Genomic DNA, 20,572 nt, shown 5'->3' with positions numbered 1-20,572 from the left:
CGGGGGCCCCAATTTGTGTCCAAGTTTTGGCAAGAGTTTTGTAGGTTACTGGGAGCGAGTGTCAGCCTGTCTTCAGGGTTTCATCCCCAGAGCAACGGTCAAACGGAGAGGGCCAACCAAGATTTGGAGAGAGTGTTGCGATGTTTGGTTTCTAAGAATCCCTCTTCCTGGAGTCAACAACTCTCTATGGTTGAGTACGCTCACAATTCGTTGCCAGTGGCAGCCACGGGTCTCTCTCCGTTTGAGTGTAGTTTAGGTTACCAGCCACCTATCTTTCCCAGTACGGAGTCCGAGGTCACTGTTCCCTCCGCTCACGCTTTCATCCAGAGGTGCCGTCACGCATGGAGCAGAGCCCGTGAGACTCTTCTCCGGGTGGGGGCGCGCACCAAGGCTAAGGCCGATCGCCACCGGTCGAAGCCTCCGGTATACGTCGTTGGCCAAAGAGTGTGGCTTTCTACTAAGAACATTCCACTCCGATCCGTTTCGAACAAGCTTGCCCCCAAATTTATCGGCCCGTTCAGAGTCACCAGGATCATTAGTCCGGTGGCGGTCCGGCTCAAGCTTCCTCCGGCGTATAGGAGAATTCATCCTACCTTTCATGTGTCTAAAATAAAACCTGTGTTTCAGGCACGCATTAACCCGCCGGTCCCGGTTCCCCCCGCCGCCACGACTTGTTGATGGGGAGACCACCTTTTCTGTCAATCGTATTTTGGACTCTAGAAGGAGGGGACGCGGATTCCAGTACCTGGTGGACTGGGAGGGTTACGGCCCGGAGGAGAGAAGTTGGGTACCTGCTAGGGACATTCTGGATCACTCCCTTATCGATGATTTCAATCGACAGGTAAATTCGCCTGGGAACGCCAAGAGGCGTTCCTAGGGGGTATTGTCACGGTTCATGAATCCACTGCCTCCGTCTCTTTTCTCTCTCTCTCTCTCTCTCTCTCTCTCCAGTGTTTGTGTGGGCGTGGTTTCCCAATCTCGGCCTGATTGTCTGCGCCAGCTGGAACCACTTATCTTCCCTTTATATGTTCTGTTACCAGTGTTTCTTGTTGTCAGATCGTTGTTTCTTCTCTGAGGTTGTGGCGTGTGTCCGTGCTCTTCTCTTGTGTGGATTATCTGCTGTGCTCCTTCCTACTCATCTGGACACACTCCCCTGGTTTTCTCAGCACGTTATGATCGGAAGATGCGCCCGAGTTCCTGGGTCGGATTCCTTCTGAGTACAGTCTGTCTGTCATGTTGCTGCTGTGAACTACATTCATTAAAACCATCGTTGCTTGCATCTTGCATCCGCCTCTGTGTTGTAACAATTCCTTCTTAATTGGTTCAATAAAGTTATGGAAAAAAGGCTATTATTTTTTTTCCTAGACCTGGCAACCCTGGACACACACCTACTCAGGCTGTAGGACAGTGCTGGTCAGAAAAAAAGTTAACTAGCTGATGGACGCAAACAATGTTCCTCCCCCAAAAACAAATCAAAATTACATCATCTGTTTCACTAGCTAGGTGTCGTCATCTAAAAACCCTTAATTTATAAAACAGTTTCCGTATTTGGTTGATGACGGTTGGACCCGGTGCGGTCAAGCCACACTAGCCAGATGAAGATAGCTACTGAATGTAGCTGCTTATAAATATTAGCTTGGAGCAAGAGGCCTGGCTAGCTGGCTAGCTTGTTTATTTTGTTATTTTCAATAGTAGGACAAAAAGTGGCTGCCTAGCTAGAACTTATTGCCATCTAAATAATTGCTAAGAATTTGGAAAATGATTGCAGTTTATCTGGTCATTGTTTTCAGGCTGGTTGCATTGGTTCTAGCTACAGTAGCTAAGTACCAAGCTAAAGCTTGCTAGCTAGCTACCCCCAGAAGTTTCTAATAACATTAAAGATATTTGTGATTGACTTTGTCATAATGAAAACTAAAGTCAATGTAGGAGGGAGACGGCCTACCTCCAGTTTCTAAACTGTCATCAATGTTGACACAATGCAATATTATTCTGTATTTTGACTAGCTAGGATGAATCAGGTGCAACTGCTTGGGATGTGGCTGGCTGGCAGGCAGAAGCAGCAGGGACTCTCAAAGCAACAGGATCACCATCCTTTCTTCTCTGCCTCTGGGATGGTTGCATGTCAGGAACCTTCTGGTTGGAGAGAATGTTGGACTAACTAGCTAACATTTTTTATCCTGATAGTTTGATCCTGATCTTAGGTCAAATGCTCACTCAAACGTTTTCCCATTCAGAGAAATAACTTTGTAATAAGCCAAACGCGGTATTGTAAACACATCGTGTCCGGTGTGTGTGCCTGTTTGCAGAGTTTTAATATTATTGGAGAATGTGTCAAATGCACACAAAGAAAAATGTTATGTGCAGTATGTAAACTTGACATGATGAACAGGAATTACATGTACTCTCACGGGTGGCCAATAAGGTCTGAAAGCCATGCCTCTACTAAGCCACGCCTCCTGAAAATAACCTGAGGATTAATATAAAAAGACCCAGCTGCTAGGTCAACCCGGCATGAAAGTAAATAATACCCAACTGATGGTTAAATGAACCCTTGTTTGGGAAATCCTAACAACCCAACATGTTGGGTTATTCACGTAACCCAACTGGCTGGATCAAAATAACCCAACGTGTGTTCTGTTCTACATTCACCCAGCACTGGGTTACCAAATAATCCAAATTGGGTTGTTTTTAACCCCGCATGCTTAAGAGTGTAGAGAAGACATAGACAAGTCATAAACAAAACATAGACTTGATCACACAGGGACATGAAATTGTGGCCAACTGAAAAGCATTTATTAATAAGTTTCTGTCCCAATGCTCCATTACTTGCATCAGCCATGAAATATGATCACACAAACGTTGTCCCAGTCGGTCGAACAAATAACTTTGGCTTATTACAAACGCGGTATTCTAATCACAATCGTGTCCGGTGTGTGTGCCTGTTTGCATTTTTATTTTTTTACAGCTTTGACAGTGCTACTGACCATAGTGGTGGCGCTTGACTTCAATGGATTGCGCATGCAAATTCAGTGCACACAACATTCTATAATAGACTTGTGTTTTTTGACGTGTAAAATAGTGTTATTTGACGTGTATCTTTTGATTATCTTTGGCAATCTGAAAAAAATGTATTCATACTTTTCTGTTCCACTAATAAAATTGATTTGTACTTTTGTTTTACAGAAACATACGCTGGTGCAAATTGTACCTCGGTGATAAATATGACAAACTCTGAGCTATGTGTTGCTTATCAGCCATTTCTAGCATCAACCAATGAAAGTTGCTCACACAAATGTTTTCCCATTCGGTCGAACAAATAACTTTGGCTTATCGGGATCTATATGTGGACTAATTTAACTCTCGGACTCAAACATCTTCTTCCTGCCATCCATGCCAGACTTGTCTTCAATGTTCTGACGCCAGTCTCCAACATTACGCAGTTCCTTATCCTGCAATAGCAACATAGTCAAAGGTTCAGGGTTTAGAATTCACTAAATGGTGTCCATGAAACCTTGAGATAGAGTGGTAAAGGCAAATAAGGTGGCTTGTTTGTCACATAATCGTTCCAGCAGAAGTTGTTTGGCAGCAGTTCTATGGCCAATTTTAAGGCTTGCAGTAGAAGTTGTCCCTAACCACAGATCTACTGTAGATGACCCTTGACCCTTCCCCCAATCCTACTTACAGTAGGGGGATAAAAATATATCTCACTAATATATCCTAGTGGTTTGGGGCAACTCTATATAAAATCAATCAGCCATGGGGGGGGGAAATGTGCTAATGAGACAAGTTAATAAGTCTCCACCCCTCTAAAACGGTAACTCTCAGACAATTTTCGGCAAGTCTATGGTCCAAATCTCCCCTCTCAAATTGTGATTTGTCTAAATGATCAGTGACTCAGAATAAGTGCACCAGAACAAAGTTAGTCGATGAGACAACTCTACAATATACTGTTGTGTTATTGAACAGTTACACACCTCTTCTTTCACCTCCTTCTTTACTTGTTTCAGGTTGGCTCTCAGATCCATGGACACCTTGTGCTTGGAGCCCAGCAGAGCCTGGAGCATAGCATCAGCAGACATACGCACTTTCCTCAAAGTTGGCTTCTTGAACTTGCCCTTCAAGTCAATAACTTTAATGTTCAAATCTTCAATCTGGTCAATGGAAGAAGAGAACAACAACTGTCAACACATTGTTTCTACTGATGGAATGGATTTCAAGTTTTAGGAGGTGTGAGGGAAAGTGAATTTCGATATACCTCCTTGGTGGATTTGTTCACTTTGTTCTCCAGATCATATCTCTCCTCATCTATCACGTCAATCTTATGGTGTAACTCTTTCAAGAACTCCTGAGGTGATATCAACAAATAGCAGACATTAATAATAAAAATAATAATCAGCATCATCATAATGATAATACAACTACTAATATTATTATGAAAACGTTATTCAACACATTTGAATACAGCAACAAATCTTGTAATCATCTTTATACAAAGGCACATCCATCCACACCCCACTCCAAATATATTTAGGGTTAGACCAAACTTTGATTGTGGAGTGAAATACCACATTAAAGATTCACTCCAGATATTTTTGAATATTTCCTGTTGAAAACAATATCCCAAGTGTCAGGATTTGGCCAGGGTTGTTCCGGGTTTTGGTCACTAGATGCCCCCATTGTGCTTTTTGACCTCATGTTTTTTCCCTTGTTCCCCATTATTATTTGCACCTGTGCCTCGCTTCCCCTGATTGTATTTAAACCCTTAGTTTCCCTCAGTTCTGTGCTCTGTGTTTGTATGTTAGCACCCAGCCCTAGTGTTCTGTGTATTCTTGTCGATTCCGGTGGATGCTCTTGTGGAATTCTGTTTTTGTTTTTGAGTATCTCTTGAGGCTTTTTGTGCTATTCCTACCACCTTTTGGATTTGCCATTTTTTGTATTGAAGGACTTCTCCTTTTTACTTTATTAAATACACCGTCTTAAGTACTGCTGTGTCTGCCTCATCTTCTGGGTTCCGCTGACTATTCGTGGCTCAGTTGGTTAAGTGACTGTTTCTCACTCCGGAGACCCAGGTTCGTAACCGGGTCCTGACAGAAACACAGAGCCAAAAATGAACCCAGAGGCAGCCAGTTCCCAGGACCTTTTTGCCATGCTGTCTCACCACCAGGAGACTGTCCAACGCCACGAAGCCGCCCTGGTTCAGCAAGAGGCCTTAATGGCTAGACATTCTCATCTTCTGTCGGAGATGCTGACTTCCATTAAGCAAATATCTGATCGTCTTACCCCGGCAACAGTTCCCGTCCCAGTACCTCAGATTCACGTACCCATGGCAGTTAACCCCCTGGCTGAACCTCGTCTTCCACCTCCCCAACGGTTCTCAGGTGATCCAAGTGCTTGTAAAGGGTTTCTCTCTCCTTTGAGCTACAACCCTCGTCGTTTCCCACCGACCGGTCTAAGATCGCTTATATCATCACCCTGCTGTCGGAAAAAGCCCTGGCCTGGGCTACTGCTGTGTGGGATACCCATAGTTCCTGCTGTGCCAGCTACTCTGCCTTTGCTGAGGAATTCAAACGAGTGTTTCAAAGCCCAAGCAGTGGTTCTGACTCAGCCAAACAGCTCCTGACTCTCCACCAAGGTTGGCGCAGCGTGACGGACTATGCCATCCAGTTCCGCACGGTGGCAGCAGCAAGTGGCTGGAACAACGAGGCGCTCACGGTGTGCTTTCTGAAAGGCCTTTCCGACACTATCCAAGATGAACTGGCCACTCGGGAACCACCGGACAATCTCGAGTCCCTGATCAAGTTGGCCTCACGCATTGACCAGCGTCTGAGAGAGAGAGAACTCAACCGTAGACCTCTAGCCCCTATCAGTCCCAGCTCCGAGTCCCCACCTTTAACCTCGCTGGCTCCATCGGAACCCATGCAGATTGGACGCATCTCCCAGGCTGAGAGAGACCGCCGGATGAGGGAGCGACGCTGTTTATATTGCGGCAAACCGGGCCATTTCCGTTCCACGTGTCCCGGGCTCCAGGGAAACGCTCTGTCCCGTACAGACCGGGGGGAACTGTAACGGGAAACATAACCTCCTCCCATCCGTCCAACTCCCGTCTGCTCATTCCAGTCACCCTCTCCTGGGACAACCACAAGCTTCACCTTCAAGCCTTGGTAGACTCTGGAGCCGCAGGTAACTTCATGGATGGTGTCTGGGCGAAGGAGAATGGCGTTCCTCTGAACCTCTAAGTGAACCCATGAGGGTCACTACATTGGATGGAAGCCCTTTGGGATCTGGACTTGTCACTCATGTCACTACCTCCTTGCGACTTTCAGTTTCACAACACCAGGAATTGATGAACTTTCATTTGATCTCCTGTTCCGAGTTCCCTCTCGTCCTTGGATACCCCTGGCTTCACAGCCATAAAACTCACATCGACTGGTCTGTGGGCACTATCAAGCAGTGGGGTCCTACGTGCCAAGCTACTTGTATTTTCCAGAATTCCCCGAGTTCTACTCCCGAGTCTTTAGAATCCATCGACCTGACCCGAGTTCCCGAGTGTTACCATGACCTCAAACTGGTGTTTAGCAAACAGAGGGCCACCATGCTACCACCCCATAGACCTTACGATTGCCCCATCGACCTGTTTCCGGGCACTTGCCCCCCAGGGGTCGGATCTTTTCCCTATCTCCACCCGAACGAGCTGCTATGGATACCTACATCAAGGACGCTCTGGAAGCAGGCCTCATGCGTCCATCCACCTCCCCGGCGGGAGCAGGGTTTTTCTTTGTGGCCAAGAAAGACGGTGGATTACGTCCTTGCATCGACTACCGGGGACTCAATGCCATAACCGTCCGTAACCGTTACCCGCTACCCCTTATGGCCACAGCCTTCGAGCTGCTCCAGGAAGCAGTTGTTTTCACTAAGCTTGACCTGCGGAACGCATACCATCTTGTGCGGATCAGACCTGGTGACGAGTGGAAGACCGCTTTCAACACGCCTACTGGTCACTATGAATACTTGGTGATGCCCTTCGGCCTGACCAACGCCCCAGCGGTGTTCCAAGCGCTCATAAACGATGTGCTTAGGGATATGCTTAACATATTTGTGTTCGTTTACTTGGATGACATCCTCATCTTTTCGAGCTCCCTTCAAGAACACACTAAGCATGTCAGACAAGTACTCAAACGTCTCCTGGACAGCCATCTGTACGTTAAGCCGGAAAAATGTGAATTCCATCCATCCCGAGTACAATTCCTGGGATTTGTAGTGGAACCCGGTCGAGTCCAAATGGACCCCAGGAAGGTAGGGCGGTAGCGGATTGGCCCACCCCAAATCCGTTAAGGAAGTTCAGCGTTTCCTGGGCTTCACAAACTTTTACCGCAAGTTCATCAAGAACTTCAGCTTGGTGGCAGCCCCTCTCTCAGCTTTAACCAAGGGTGGCAATGCAAGGTTTTTGTGGGGAAGAGAAGCTGAGACGGCCTTCCAAGGACTCAAGCAGCGCGTTCTCTCTGCTCCCATCCTGATACTACCGACTACGGATGAACCATTTGTGGTGGAGGTAGACGCATCAGAGGTTGGTGTTGGAGCTGTCCTGTCTCAGAGGGGTGAAGACAAGAAGCTTCATCCGTGCGCTTTCTTCTCACACCGGCTTACCCCGACTGAGAGGAACTACGATGTGGGGATCGTGAACTCCTAGCGGTTAAGATGGCATTGAAGGAATGGAGACACTGGCTCGAGGGGGCTTCTCACCCGTTTCAAGTGCTTACGGACCACAAAAATCTGGAGTATATCCAGCAGGCGAAGCGGTTGAACTCTAGACAAGCTAGATGGTCTCTTTTCTTCAATCGATTCCAGTTTATCCTCACCTATCGGCCCGGGTCGAAGAATCTCAAACTGGATGCCCTGTCCCGAGTCTACGCTCCTGCCATTCGAGATGACACGGACATGCCTGTCCTTCCTGCTGCTAAGATTGTGGCTCCGATCTCGTGGCAAGTTGAGGATACCGTGAGACGTGCTCAAGCTAGCGAACCGGACCCGAAAGGAGGTCCTGCCAATCAGTTGTTTGTCCCCAAGGCAGTGAGGACTCAGGTCCTTCTGTGGGGGCACTCCTCTCGCCTCACCTGTCATCCGGGCATAGGTCGCACCTTGGAGTTCATCCAGCGTAAGTTCTGGTGGCCTACCATAAGAGAAGACGTTGCCACTTTCGTCAATGCCTGTCCCGTGTGCTGCCAGGGCAAATCTTCTCACCTCCGCCCTCAAGGACTCCTTCACCCTTTACCTGTTCCCCATGGTCCCATATCTCATTGGACTTTATTACTGGACTTCCTCCATCCCATGGCAATACTACTATCCTAGTCATAATCGACAGGTTTTCAAAGGCGGCCAGGTTCGTCCCTCTGACTAAGTTACCTTCTGCCAAGGAAACGGCTGAGTTGGTAATTAATCATGTGTTCCGAGTCTTCGGCATTCCTCAAGATATGGTTTCTGACAGAGGTCCCCAGTTCGCCTCAAGGTTTTGGAAGGCCTTCTGCCAACTCATGGGGGCTTCTGCCAGTCTATCTTCAGGGTACCATCCGGAGTTCAACGGCCAAACAGAGAGGATGAATCAAGAGCTGGAAACCACCCTCCGATGTATGACTCGTGACAACCCGTCCACATGGTCATCCTCTATTGTTTGGGCCGAATACGCGCACAACACCTTGCGCTCCTCCTCCACTGGTATGTCCCCGCACGAGTGTCAGTTTGGCTATGCTCCTCCATTGTTCCCGGACCAGGAGGCAGAAGTCAGAGTGCCTTCAGCCTTGAAGTTCGTCAGACGCTGTCGGCTTATGTGGAGGAAGACCCATCTTAATCTTATGCGTTCCTCACAGAGGTACCAACAACAAGCCAACAGACGTCGCCGTCCCGGGCCTACCCTGCGCCCCGGCCAGAGAGTCTGGCTCTCCACAAGAGACTTACCTCTACGGGTGGAGTCTCGCAAGCTGTCCCAAAAATACATCGGTCCCTTCAAGGTTGCCAGGAGAGTTAACCCAGTTTCTTATCGCCTACACGTACCCAGATCCCTTAAGATTAATCCCACATTTCACATTTCATTGTTAAAACCTGTTGTTTTTTCTCCCCTTGTCCCGGCAGACAGACCTCCCCCTCCGCCTCGTGTCATTGGAGGCCAGCCGGCTTATACCGTCCATCGGATACTGGATTCCCGCCGGGTGCAGCGGTCCTGGCAGTATCTGGTGGACTGGGAAGGCTACGGTCCCGAGGAGCGCTCCTGGGTTCCTGCCAAAGACATCCTGGACCCTGACCTCATTCGTCAGTTCAGGGCCCTCCACCCTGAGAGAGCTGGTAGGAACGTCAGGAGCCGTTCCTAGGGGGGGGATTCTGTCAGGATTTGGCCAGGGTTGTTCCGGGTTTTGGTCACTAGATGCCCCCATTGTGCTTTTTGACCTCATGTTTTTTCCCTTGTTCCCCATTATTATTTGCACCTGTGCCTCGCTTCCCCTGATTGTATTTAAACCCTTAGTTTCCCTCAGTTCTGTGCTCTGTGTTTGTATGTTAGCACCCAGCCCTAGTGTTCTGTGTATTCTTGTCGATTCCGGTGGATGCTCTTGTGGAATTTTGTTTTTGAGTATCTCTTGAGGCTTTTTTGTGCTATTCCTACCACCTTTTGGATTTGCCATTTTTTGTATTGAAGGACTTCTCCTTTTTACTTTATTAAATACACCGTCTTAAGTACTGCTGTGTCTGCCTCATCTTCTGGGTTCTGCTGACTATTCGTGGCTCAGTTGGTTAAGTGACTGTTTCTCACTCCGGAGACCCAGGTTCGTAACCGGGTCCTGACACCCAAGTATATTTTCTTGACACAACTGCAAACTTCAATGAGTAAGGCATTCAAGGAGTTTGTCTGATGTGATGGCATCGGCCACCCCCGTTGCTTGAGGAATATAATGTAATTATTAGATTAGTTGTTTGGTTTACCATTAACTGTTGAGTCCCCCTTGGTAGGGACAGGGGAGGGCAGTTCTCTTCCATCCATCTTATTCTCTCCTGCTCGTTCTCCTTTGCCTCTTCTTCCAGTAAGCCTTTAGCAATGGAGAGCATCAAGCTCTGGAGACAATGAAAAGCATGCAGGTTACACTTATGAAAAGCCTAGCCCGACCGTAATCAAGTAGACTTTTTTGTAAACAGGCTTTCATGTGTTCTCCAGTATAACCCTTGTATTTATGGTTGCTGACATAGCCGAAAAGAAGCAGGGGTGCTGGAGGTGCTGCATCACTCCCTGATTCATTGAAATAATTTGGGCAAAATTGTATAGTTTTTTAAATTTAAATTTAAATTTTTATTACTCCTGTCTGTACAGACATGAATAAAATACTACACCAGAGAGCATAATTTAGCCACAGAAGATCAAAAGCTTCTAAAAATAACTGTGGATTAAGTTTTATCACAAGCATTTACAGTCGGGAAGGTCGCAATTTGGGCAGCACTGCACACCTAATATGGAACAGATTATTACGTTGTGGCCATAAACATATAATCCATTGAAGGGTTTTGGAACCTCTAACCCTGGAAATTTGACGGTTAAACTCATGGGTGAGCTAGCAATGGCTGTCAGTCCTGACTTGAATGGGAACTGCTATCTACGGATTATATTTCTATGGTTGGTTGCACTGTCAGGCTATAGGCACGAGCGCATCAAACATCACCGGTGAGTAGCCGAGGCTTCATATTCATATTCATATTCTAGAGTCTCTTCATTGGCCAGAGCTATTGTTTGAATTTAAGACCAGGTCGTTGTTATTACTCTCAGTTTATCACGGTCAGAGTATTAAAATAAATAAAAAACATAATAAAAAATATTCTGGCAATGTCATGTAAATGACGTAGAATTGCATGGAATTATTTTATAAAAGGCCTTTTTTTCAGACCCAAAAAACACCTCAACTGTATTTGCAATTTACTATAAATTCAAAATGTAATTAATTGATAAAGGAGTTTTTTTCACTCCCCCCTCCCCCCACCAGCACCCCCAACTCAAAGCATGTTCCCATGGTTGCTACTGCAGTAAAAAAATAATCATGAAACAACGATTAACATCAGATATTTGAAAATGTTTACCTTCAGGTAATGTCTCCGACTCGAAGACATCTTTTTCCTGTGGAGGTACAATATATTGTTTAATTTAAAAAAAATAAAGGTTAAGGGAAAACTTGGACTGGGTCATTTACGTCATAATAAATGTTTGATCATAATCAATGTTCGTTCTAAGTTACTCACTCTGACATCTTGGCGTTTCTTTAATTTCACACCCTGTGAAAAAAGAGAGCTCAATTATTCATAGTGATGGGCACTGATATGGAAATTTTTTATTGATTTACAGTGCCTTTGGAAAGTATTCAGCCCCCTTGATTTTCCACATTTTGTTAGGTTACATCCTTATTTTAAAATTGATTATTTAGTTTTTTCAATCTACACATACCTCATAATGACAAAGCAAAAACAGGTTAAGAGTATTATGCAAATTCATAAGAAATTTAAACTGAAATATCACATTTAAATAAGTATCCAGACCCTTTACTCAGTACTTTGTTCAAGCACCTTTGGCAGCGATTACAGTCTTTAAGTCTTCTTGGGTATGATTCTACAAGCTTGGCACACTTGTATTTGGGGACTTCCTCCCATTCATCTCTGTAGAGCCTCTCAAGCTCTGTCAGGTCGTCTGGGAAGCGTCACTGCGCAACTATTTTCTCTCTCTCCAGGAGATGTTCAAACGGGTTCAAGTCCGGGCTGGGCCACTCCCTAAGCCACTTTTGCATAGTCTTGGTTGTTGTCCTGTTGGAAGGTGAACCTTCGCCCCAGTCTGAGGTACGGAGCACTATGGAGCAAGTTTTCATCAAGGATCTCTCTGTACTTTGCTCCGTTCATCTTTCCCTCAATCCTGACTAGTCTCCCAGTCCCTGCTGATGAAAAACATCCCCACAGCATAATGCTGCCACCACCATGCTTCACCATAGGGATGGTGTCGAGTTTCCTCCAGTCGTGACGCTTGGCATTCAGGCCAAAGAGTTCAATCTTGGTTTCATCAGACCGGAGAATCTTGTTTATCCTGGTCTGAGAGTCCTTTAGGTACCTTTTGGCAAACTCCAAGCGGGCTTTCATGTACCTTTTGCTGAGGAGTGGCTTCCGTCTGACCACTACCATAAAGGCCTGATTAGTGGAGTGCTGCAGAGATAGTTGTCCTTCTGGACTGTTCTCCCATCTCCACAGAGGAACTCTGGAGCTCTTTCAAAGTGACCATCAGGTTCGTGGTCACCTCCCTGACCAAGGCCCTTCTCCCACGATTGCTCAGTTTGACTGGCCGGCCATCTCAGTCTTGGTGGTTCTAAACTTCTTCAATTTAAGAATGATGGAGGCAACTGTGTTCTTGGGGACCTTCACTGCTGCAGACATTTTTTGGTACCCTTCCCCAGATCTGTGCCTCCACACAATCCTGTCACGGAGCTCTATGGACAATTCCGTCGACTTCATGGTTTGGTTTTTGCTCTGACGTGGACTGTCAACTGTGGGACCTTATATAGACAGGTGTGTGCCTTATCAAATAATGTCCATTCAATTGACTTTACCACAGGTGGACTCCAATCAAGTTGTAGAAAAAATTTCAAGGATGATCAATGGAACCACCATGACACCATCTCCTTCACTGCTAGCTGTTGGCAGGTGAACAGAGTGAGAACTGGACTGTCCATTTGTGTAGCGGCTGTCTGTGGTGGAAGAAGGTGAGGACCAAGATGCAGCGTGGTATGTGTTCATATTTCCTTTAAAAAACTGAACACTAAATACAAAAGAACAAGCGAATACACGAAAACCGAAACAGTCCCGTATGGTGCAACCACTGAAACGGAAAACAACTACCCACAAACCATAGTGGGAAAACAGGATGCCTAAGTATGGTTCTCAATCAGAGACAATGATTGACAGCTGCCTCTGATTGGGAACCATATCAAGCCAAACACCTAGAAATATAACACACAGAACCAAAACACAGAATTCCCACCCCAACTCACGCCCTGACCAAACTAAAATAGAGACATAAAAAAGGAACTAAGGTCAGGACGTGACAATTTGTCTGAAATTGTCAGGCATATGTGTATAGGTGGCAGGGAAGTCAGGCGCAGGAGAGTCAAACGGAGTGTAAAATTGAGTCTTTTAATAATGTCCTGGTAACATGCTCCATAACACTAAACAGGAAAAGGAACATAAACAAATATGGGTACGAAGACCCATCGCGCACCTATACAACAAAAACACTACACTGACAATAAACAATCTCTGACAAAGACATGAGGGTAAACAGAGGGTTAAATACACAACAGGTAATGAATGGGATTGAAAACAGGTATGTGGGAAGACAAAACCAATGGAAAATGAAAAATGGATCAATGATGGCTAGAAGACCGGTGACGTCGAACGCCGAGCACCGCCCGAACAAGGAGAGGCAACGACTTCGGCAGAAGTCGTGACAGAAATCTCATTACCATTTAAAACTTGTTACCCAGACTTTTACACATCTTTCACATTTACTTTCACTTTGTGGACGTAAGGAATGGAAATAACTTTGTGTTATTGTCAAGAGTGAACCTTGTATTTGCTTTCACAAAGTGGAGAGAGTTTACTTGCTAGCTAGCTAAGGGATTCAATACCGGATGGCTGAAAAGGTAAGAGATATCCATATTTTGCTAAATAAAGTGATATGTTGTGTTTGCTATATTGTTAAAAATATGTATGCGAGTGTTATAGCTACTATGGATTACTTGTTTTGATTGTTGTTTTCAAACTACACTAGCAGCCAGCTAGCTAGTGTAGCAAGTGAGGCTAGCTTGTATTTAAAAAAAAAATATGACAAAGTGAAAACATGCTTTTAGAAATGTTTGCAAATGTATTGAAAATTAAATACAGAAATATCTCATTTACATACAGTTCCAGTCAAAAGTATGGACACACCTACTCATTCAAGGGTTTTTCTATGTTTTTACTATGTTCTACATTGTAGAATACTAATTCAGACACCAAAACTATGACATAACACATATGGAATCATGTAGTTACCAGAAAAGTGTTAAATAAATCAAAATATATTTTATATTTGAGAATCTTCAAAGTAGCCACCGCTTGCCTTTTGCACACTCTTGCTGTTCTCTCAACCAGCTTCATGATGTAGTCTTTGTTATTTTATTTTTATTTAACCTTTATTTAAGTCACCTGGAATTCAGGTGTTCATGGCTGAAAGTTAATTTGTGGAATTTCTTTCCTTCTTAACGTGTTTGAGCCAATCAGTTGTGTTGTGACAAGGTTGGTGGTGGTATACAGAAGATAGCCCGATTTGATAAAAGTCCACATTGTGGCAAAAACAGCTCAAATAAGCAAAGAGAAACAGTCCAACATTACTTTAAGGCATGAAGGTCAGACAATATGGAACATTTCAACATTTCAATATGGAACATTTTTTAAAGTGGCTTCGAAAGTTTCTTCAACTGGAGGACCACCACAGGAAAGGAAGACCCAGAGGATACGTTCATTAGAATTACCAGCCTCAGAAATTGCAGCCCAAAAACATTTTTCACAGAGTTTAAGTAAACAGACTCATCTCAACATCAACTTTTCAGAGACTGCGTGAATCAGGCCTTCATGATCGAACTGCTGTAAAGAAACCAATACTAAAGGACACCAATAATAAGATGAGATGAATGGATGATCTCCGCATGTGTGGTTCCCACCGTGAAGCATGGAGGAGGAGGTGGGAGCTTTGCTGGTGACACTGACAGTGATTTATTTAGAATTCAAGGCATATATAACCAGCATGGAATTCTGCAGCGATACGCCATCCCACCTAGTTTACGCTTAGTGGGACTATTATTTGTTTTTCCACAGGACAATAATCCAAAACACACCTCCAGGCTGTGTAAGGGCTATTTGACCAAGAACAAGAGTGATGGTGCTGCATCAGATGACCTGGCCTCCACAATCACCTGACCTCAAACCAATTGAGATGGTTTTGGATTAGTTGAACCGCAGAGTGAAGAAAAAGCAGCCAACAAGTGCTCAGCATATGTGGGAACTCCTTCAAGACTGTTGGAAAAGCATTCCTCATGAAGCTGGATGAGAGAATGCCAAGAGTATGCAAAGCTGTCATCAAGGCAAATGGTGGCTGCTTTGAAGAATCTCAAAGGTAACATATATTTTGATTTGTTTAACACTGTTTTGGTTACTACATGATTCCATGTGTGTTATTTCACAGTGGTGATGTCTTCGCTATTCTTCTACAATGTAGAAAATAGTTTACAAAATTGAAAATCCCTTGAATGAGTAGGTACTGTAAGTATTCACACCCCTGAGTCAATTCTTTGTAGAAGCACCTTTGGCAGTGATTACAGCTTTGAGTCTTTCTGGGTCAGTCTGTAAGAGCTTTTCACACCTGGATTGTGCAACATTTGCTTATTATTCTTTTCAATATGTTTCAAGCTCTGTCAAATTGGTTGTTGATCTTTGCTAGACAACCATTTTCAGGTCTTGCCATAGATTTTCAAGGAGATTTACGTCAAGACTGTAATTTGTCCTGCTGAAAGGTGAATTCCTCTCCCAGTGTCTGATGGAAAACACACTGAACCAGGTTTTCCTATAGGATTTTTCCTGTGCTTAGCTCCATTCTGTTTTTTTTTTAATCCTGAAAAACCCCACAGTCCTTAATGATTACAAGCACATCCATAACATGATGCAGCCACCACTATGCTTGAAAATATGGAGAGTGGTACTCAGTAATGTGTTGTATTGGATTTGCCCCAAATATAACACTTTGTAATCATTATTACTTTGAAGTGCCTTGTTGCAAACAGGTTTTGGAATATTTCTATTATGTACAGGCTTCCTTCTCTTCACTGCGATGTTGTTGATCTATCATCATGGCCTCATGGTGAAATCCCTAAGTGGTTTCCTTACCAAACACCTGTATTGTTGTAGTGACTGGGTATTCGGACATACATTTTGTTTGCAAATAAATTCATTAAAAAATCCTACAATGTGATTTTCTGGATTTTTTTTTTCTTATTTTGTCTGCTATAGTTGAAGTGTACCTATGATGAAAATTACAGGCCTCATCTTTTTAAGTGGGAGAACTTGCACAATTGGTGGCTGACTAAATACTTTTTTGCCCCACTGTATTACCTCAATTACCTTGACTAACCTGTGCCCCCGCACATTGACTCTGTACTGGTACCCCCTGTATGTAGCCTAGCTAATGTTACTTTATTGTCGCTCTTTAATTGTTGTTTTTCTAATTTCTTCATTCTTATTTGTATTTATTTGTTTACTTCAGTTTGTTTAGTAAATACTTTCTCAACACTTATTTTTCTTAAACCTGCATTGTTGGTTCTGGGCTTGTAAGTAAGCATTTCACTGTAAGGACAACACCTGTTTTATTCAGCATATGTGACAAATAACATTTTATTTTATTACGATATACCCATTTCATATTGATACCAATATTATATTGAATTATTGATATTGGTGCCCACCACAAATTATTTCATATACATTTCCAACTCATTTAGTACATTACAGCCAATGAGAAATTACCAGTTTTTTTCCCATTGCTGCAGAAATGTTTCACATTTTTGTACTTGAAAGTGGGACATTTCAAATCTTGTTTGTATCATGAATTAGTTTTAGATTTCCTTGGCAACCTTTTGTTATAAACTACCTGGTTTTGTTTTACAGTGGAAAAAAATAAGAATTACAATTCACCATTATGCCAACTTATGTGATGTACCTACAATGATTAAAGGTCTTAACTTTTCACATATTCTAATGAGTATCAAACTATCAAATTGTTTTGTGTTTTCCATTCCACATCCCGAAAATAATTACACGACTGTGTTCACCTAACCTAAACAGATGTACCAATTAACCTCTCCCGGAATCTCTTAAGGAGGATTGTGCAGTAGTCATGCCAAGTTGAGTCACCTAGGAATGTCCCTATACACTGGATTCTGCCATAAGTGTTCTGCTAAGGGGAAACACTATAGCCTACTAATGCAAGTGAGGGCCATTTGGCCCTGGAAAAAAGCAGCAGGGTCTAAACTAGGCTAAATATATGAGAACCAGCTGTTATCCATGAGAAGTGCCGTAATGGAAGGCTGAGAGAATATCAACAACCAGATACCACCTCTGTTGATGCCCACCTTACCCTCTAGAACATCCATGGGTTGGCTGAGATGTTCCACACCATTTGACATAAAGGTTCCCCTGCCTGCAACAGACCAATGAGACCACTCCAGTGCTTCAAGACTTGCATAACTACTTTGAGTTGGCGTTTAAACACCTGTGGTCAGAACTGATGTCAAATACCACAATAAAAGCCCTTGGATAAATCTGCTAAACCTAAATATCCTATAAACATATATTGTGAATTTGATAATCCCAGTGCTTTCGTAAATGATTAGATGTGCCTTTGGCTCTTCTTCTTTGGCAGATGGTGCCATGGACAGTGACTATCCTCAGTAAAAGAGGCTTATCAGCTGGGTAAGTTTGAAAAGGAAACCGATTTCAAAGATGGTCATCATCGGTGACATTGATATCAGTGATTTTTTTTTCTTCTAATTCCTCAAAATAGACATAAAAAGTAGATCTGTGTTCTCCTTGTAATGAACACAAGGGAAGACATAGTGCTGGTTTCAAGCACAGTGCACAGCAAATGTTTTTTGCAACGGACCACAGGAGGATGCAGGTAGCTGGGTCCAGGAACAGGCAGAATGTCATACACAGGGGGTCCAAAAGGGCAACAGTACAGGCAGGGAAAAGGCTAGTAAAGTAGTCCGGGAGATCAGGCAATGGGTAGAGAACAGGATATCCAGCTAAAGTACAGGCGGGGAATAGGCAAAAAATCAGGCAGGCAAAAACTATCATACACGGGAGGTGTGCATCATGGGCAACCCAGAGCGCTGAACGACATATGTCACAAAACAAACAATACCTCACAGTGACGGGGTGCAAAGAACTGAACAAAATAGTGTGTGATACTATTTAGGTGTGTGAACAGGTGATTAGAATTCCGGTGATTGGGATCTGGAGAGTGAGCTGCGTTCAGGGGATCCAGGTATTTGAGAGTGTGTGCTGGAAAGTGAGCTGCGTTCAGGGGATCTACGTGTTTGAGGGTGTGATTTGGAAGCAGGCGTTACACTCCTGACCAAAAGGGAACTCTTCTTGTCGTACTTTGGATATGTACACATCTTTAGAAAGACATTATTTGAGGATATTGCATACTAAAACGTATCAACGCATGTGATAAAAAAATATTTCTGTGACATGAGTGTTGGTATCATTGCATATACATAAAACCATGGAATATCAACATGCAGCCTTCAATGCTTGAAGTTAACTTCACACTTGATTAAACACTGATATACAAATGCAGTGACTTCATTCAGCACACAAAGACATGTTTATAAAGCTGACAATCACTGTATCACATTGCAATGGCAGGACAAAAGTCTTAACTGATATCACCTCTGTGATAACATAGTATAATCTATGATCTCCTTTGTTATGCGAACCCAATTCATCAACCTGAGGTAGCTGCTTTACCATGGTACATGCCTTCCCATCCCCACCATCAACATAACCATCCTCAAATTTGAGATACTCCAGCCCGAGTCTTCATCTTTAAAGTATTAGTTAAATCAAAATAGTTTGTGTTGACACCAAGATAAACACTGGGGGTATTATCCATCAATTAAAGGTGTCACGTTTCAACATTTTGTCGGACCGCATATCAAGGCAGGTGACTGTATGAACATAGCCCACCTATATCTCCGCAATATTGGTTGGATTAACTCTTGTTTACCTCTTTACCTCAGAAATGGACATGGTGTTGATATTAGCAATGTCAAACTGCCCCCATAAACAGCATCTAAGTCGAGAACAACTGAGACACACCTTACTGTAATGTAGAAAGTGCTGGATATCTGTTTCACAAATGTTTGCAAGGTACTTCAATAAAAACATGCTGTAATCATAAACATTTGGGCAATAAATCTGCTTGAAACAACAACTCCGACAGAATTCAAGAAAGCAATACCACAAAAACCTCCAGGTCCAAACAGATGCATTAAGTCCAAAACCCCCAATATAAAGCTAACATAAACCAGCACCAACGGATTTAAAACTAGGAAACAGAAAACGACTAAATGAATAGATCCAAACAATTCACCAGCAGAGCAGGCTGAAAGAATAGCAGTTCTTACCTAAGAGCTAAGTAGGAAGAAGAGAGCGACAGATTTTGGCAGAGGGATAGGTGAGACTGGCTAGTGGCTACAGCAGCAGATGGAATTATAAGATGGTATATATTGCATTCCCCAATGGCCAAGGAAATCCAATCTTTCTGTTTATGGAAGTAAATTACTCCACAGGCCAATAGGCTGGCAAGCAAGAACCCCCTCCTTCACACTTTCCTTTAGACAACAGCCTTATTTAGTACTTCCTTTTTGATTGGTTGTGGGTATCTTGGTTTACTACTGCCAGTTAGATAGGCACCTTCGCTTAGAAAGTGTGAAGAATTGAGAGATCGGTTTAGAGTTGCTAGTGTGTTTGATAGGTAGATCTAGAAAAACATGTCAACAAAGAAGTGGCGGTGTGATATGGAAGTGTACCACCACCACCAGTTTAAGCAGGGAGAAGAAAAGAGGGAAAGGAGGGAACACTCAGTGATGAAAGTTAAGGAGACGGCAGGTGTAAGTGAGACGTGATAAAAGGTCCCAGTGAATTTGTTTTGTCTGCAAAGTGAAGGAGACTGTTCAGGAAGCTGTTAATCAAGTGACCATAGACTTATAATTATCAAGAACTGACAACAGTGTGGCCTACAGTGCAAGCTACTGTAGAGAAACAGTGAGCAGTTAATGGTGATGCAATATATACGGAAGAAAAATATGAACCCAACATGTAAAGGGTTGGTTCCATGTTTCATGAGCTGAAATAAAAGATCCCAGAAATTTTCCATACACGCAAAAAGCTTATTTTCTCTGAAATGTTATGCACAAGTTTGTTTACATCCCTGTTAGTGAGCATTTCTCCTTCTCCAAGATAATCCAGCCACCTGACAGGTGTGGCATAGCAAGAAGCTGATCAAAAGCATGATCACTGCACAGGTGCACCTTGTGCTGAAGACAAAAAAAGGCAACTCTAAAATGAGCAGTTTTGTCACACAACACAATGCTACAGATGTCTCATATTTTGGGAGCGTGCAATTGGCATGTCCACCAGAGCTATCGGCAGAAAATGTTATGTTAATTTCTCAACTATAAGCCGCAGCCGTCGTTTTATAGAATTTGTCAGTACGTCCTACCGGCCTCACAACTGCAGACCAACTGTAACCACGCCAGTCCAGGCTTCTTCACCTGTGGGATTGTCTGAGGGAGGTGGGGGGGAGGGGTGTTGAGGAGTATTTCTGTCTGTAATAAAGCCATTTTGTGGAGGAAAGAAATCATTCTGATAAGCTGGGACTGTCCCCCAACTGGGTGGGCCTAGAGTATGCCCT

At 43.7% G+C, this 20,572-nt stretch overlaps 1 protein-coding gene and 1 long non-coding RNA gene across 2 annotated transcripts; one reads left to right on the top strand and one right to left on the bottom strand.

The window, feature by feature from the left end:
• The first annotated feature begins 56 nt into the window (after positions 1–56).
• LOC135538875 (uncharacterized) lies at positions 57–1,279 on the top strand. Its single transcript, XR_010455501.1, has 2 exons — positions 57–841; positions 952–1,279. It is a non-coding gene; the product is annotated as an uncharacterized LOC135538875 (long non-coding RNA).
• A 1,492-nt stretch (positions 1,280–2,771) lies between these two features.
• On the bottom strand, positions 2,772–19,377 carry LOC135538876 (troponin I, fast skeletal muscle-like). The gene is made up of 7 exons (XM_064964762.1): positions 19,284–19,377; positions 11,266–11,298; positions 11,107–11,143; positions 9,967–10,095; positions 4,256–4,345; positions 3,975–4,151; positions 2,772–3,449 (listed from the first exon to the last, which is right to left on the bottom strand). The coding sequence occupies exons 2-7, from the start codon at positions 11,271–11,273 to the stop codon at positions 3,354–3,356; spliced, it is 537 nt and encodes a 178-aa protein (XP_064820834.1). The 5' UTR covers positions 11,274–11,298; positions 19,284–19,377; the 3' UTR covers positions 2,772–3,353.
• Between the last annotated feature and the right edge of the window lie 1,195 nt (positions 19,378–20,572).

This window comes from Oncorhynchus masou, unplaced genomic scaffold (genome assembly GCF_036934945.1).
Source record: "Oncorhynchus masou masou isolate Uvic2021 unplaced genomic scaffold, UVic_Omas_1.1 unplaced_scaffold_2398, whole genome shotgun sequence".
Classification (NCBI taxonomy): Eukaryota; Metazoa; Chordata; class Actinopteri; order Salmoniformes; family Salmonidae; genus Oncorhynchus; species Oncorhynchus masou.
Note: the sequence above shows the minus strand (reverse complement) of the source record. Positions and strands in the feature narration are given on the sequence as shown.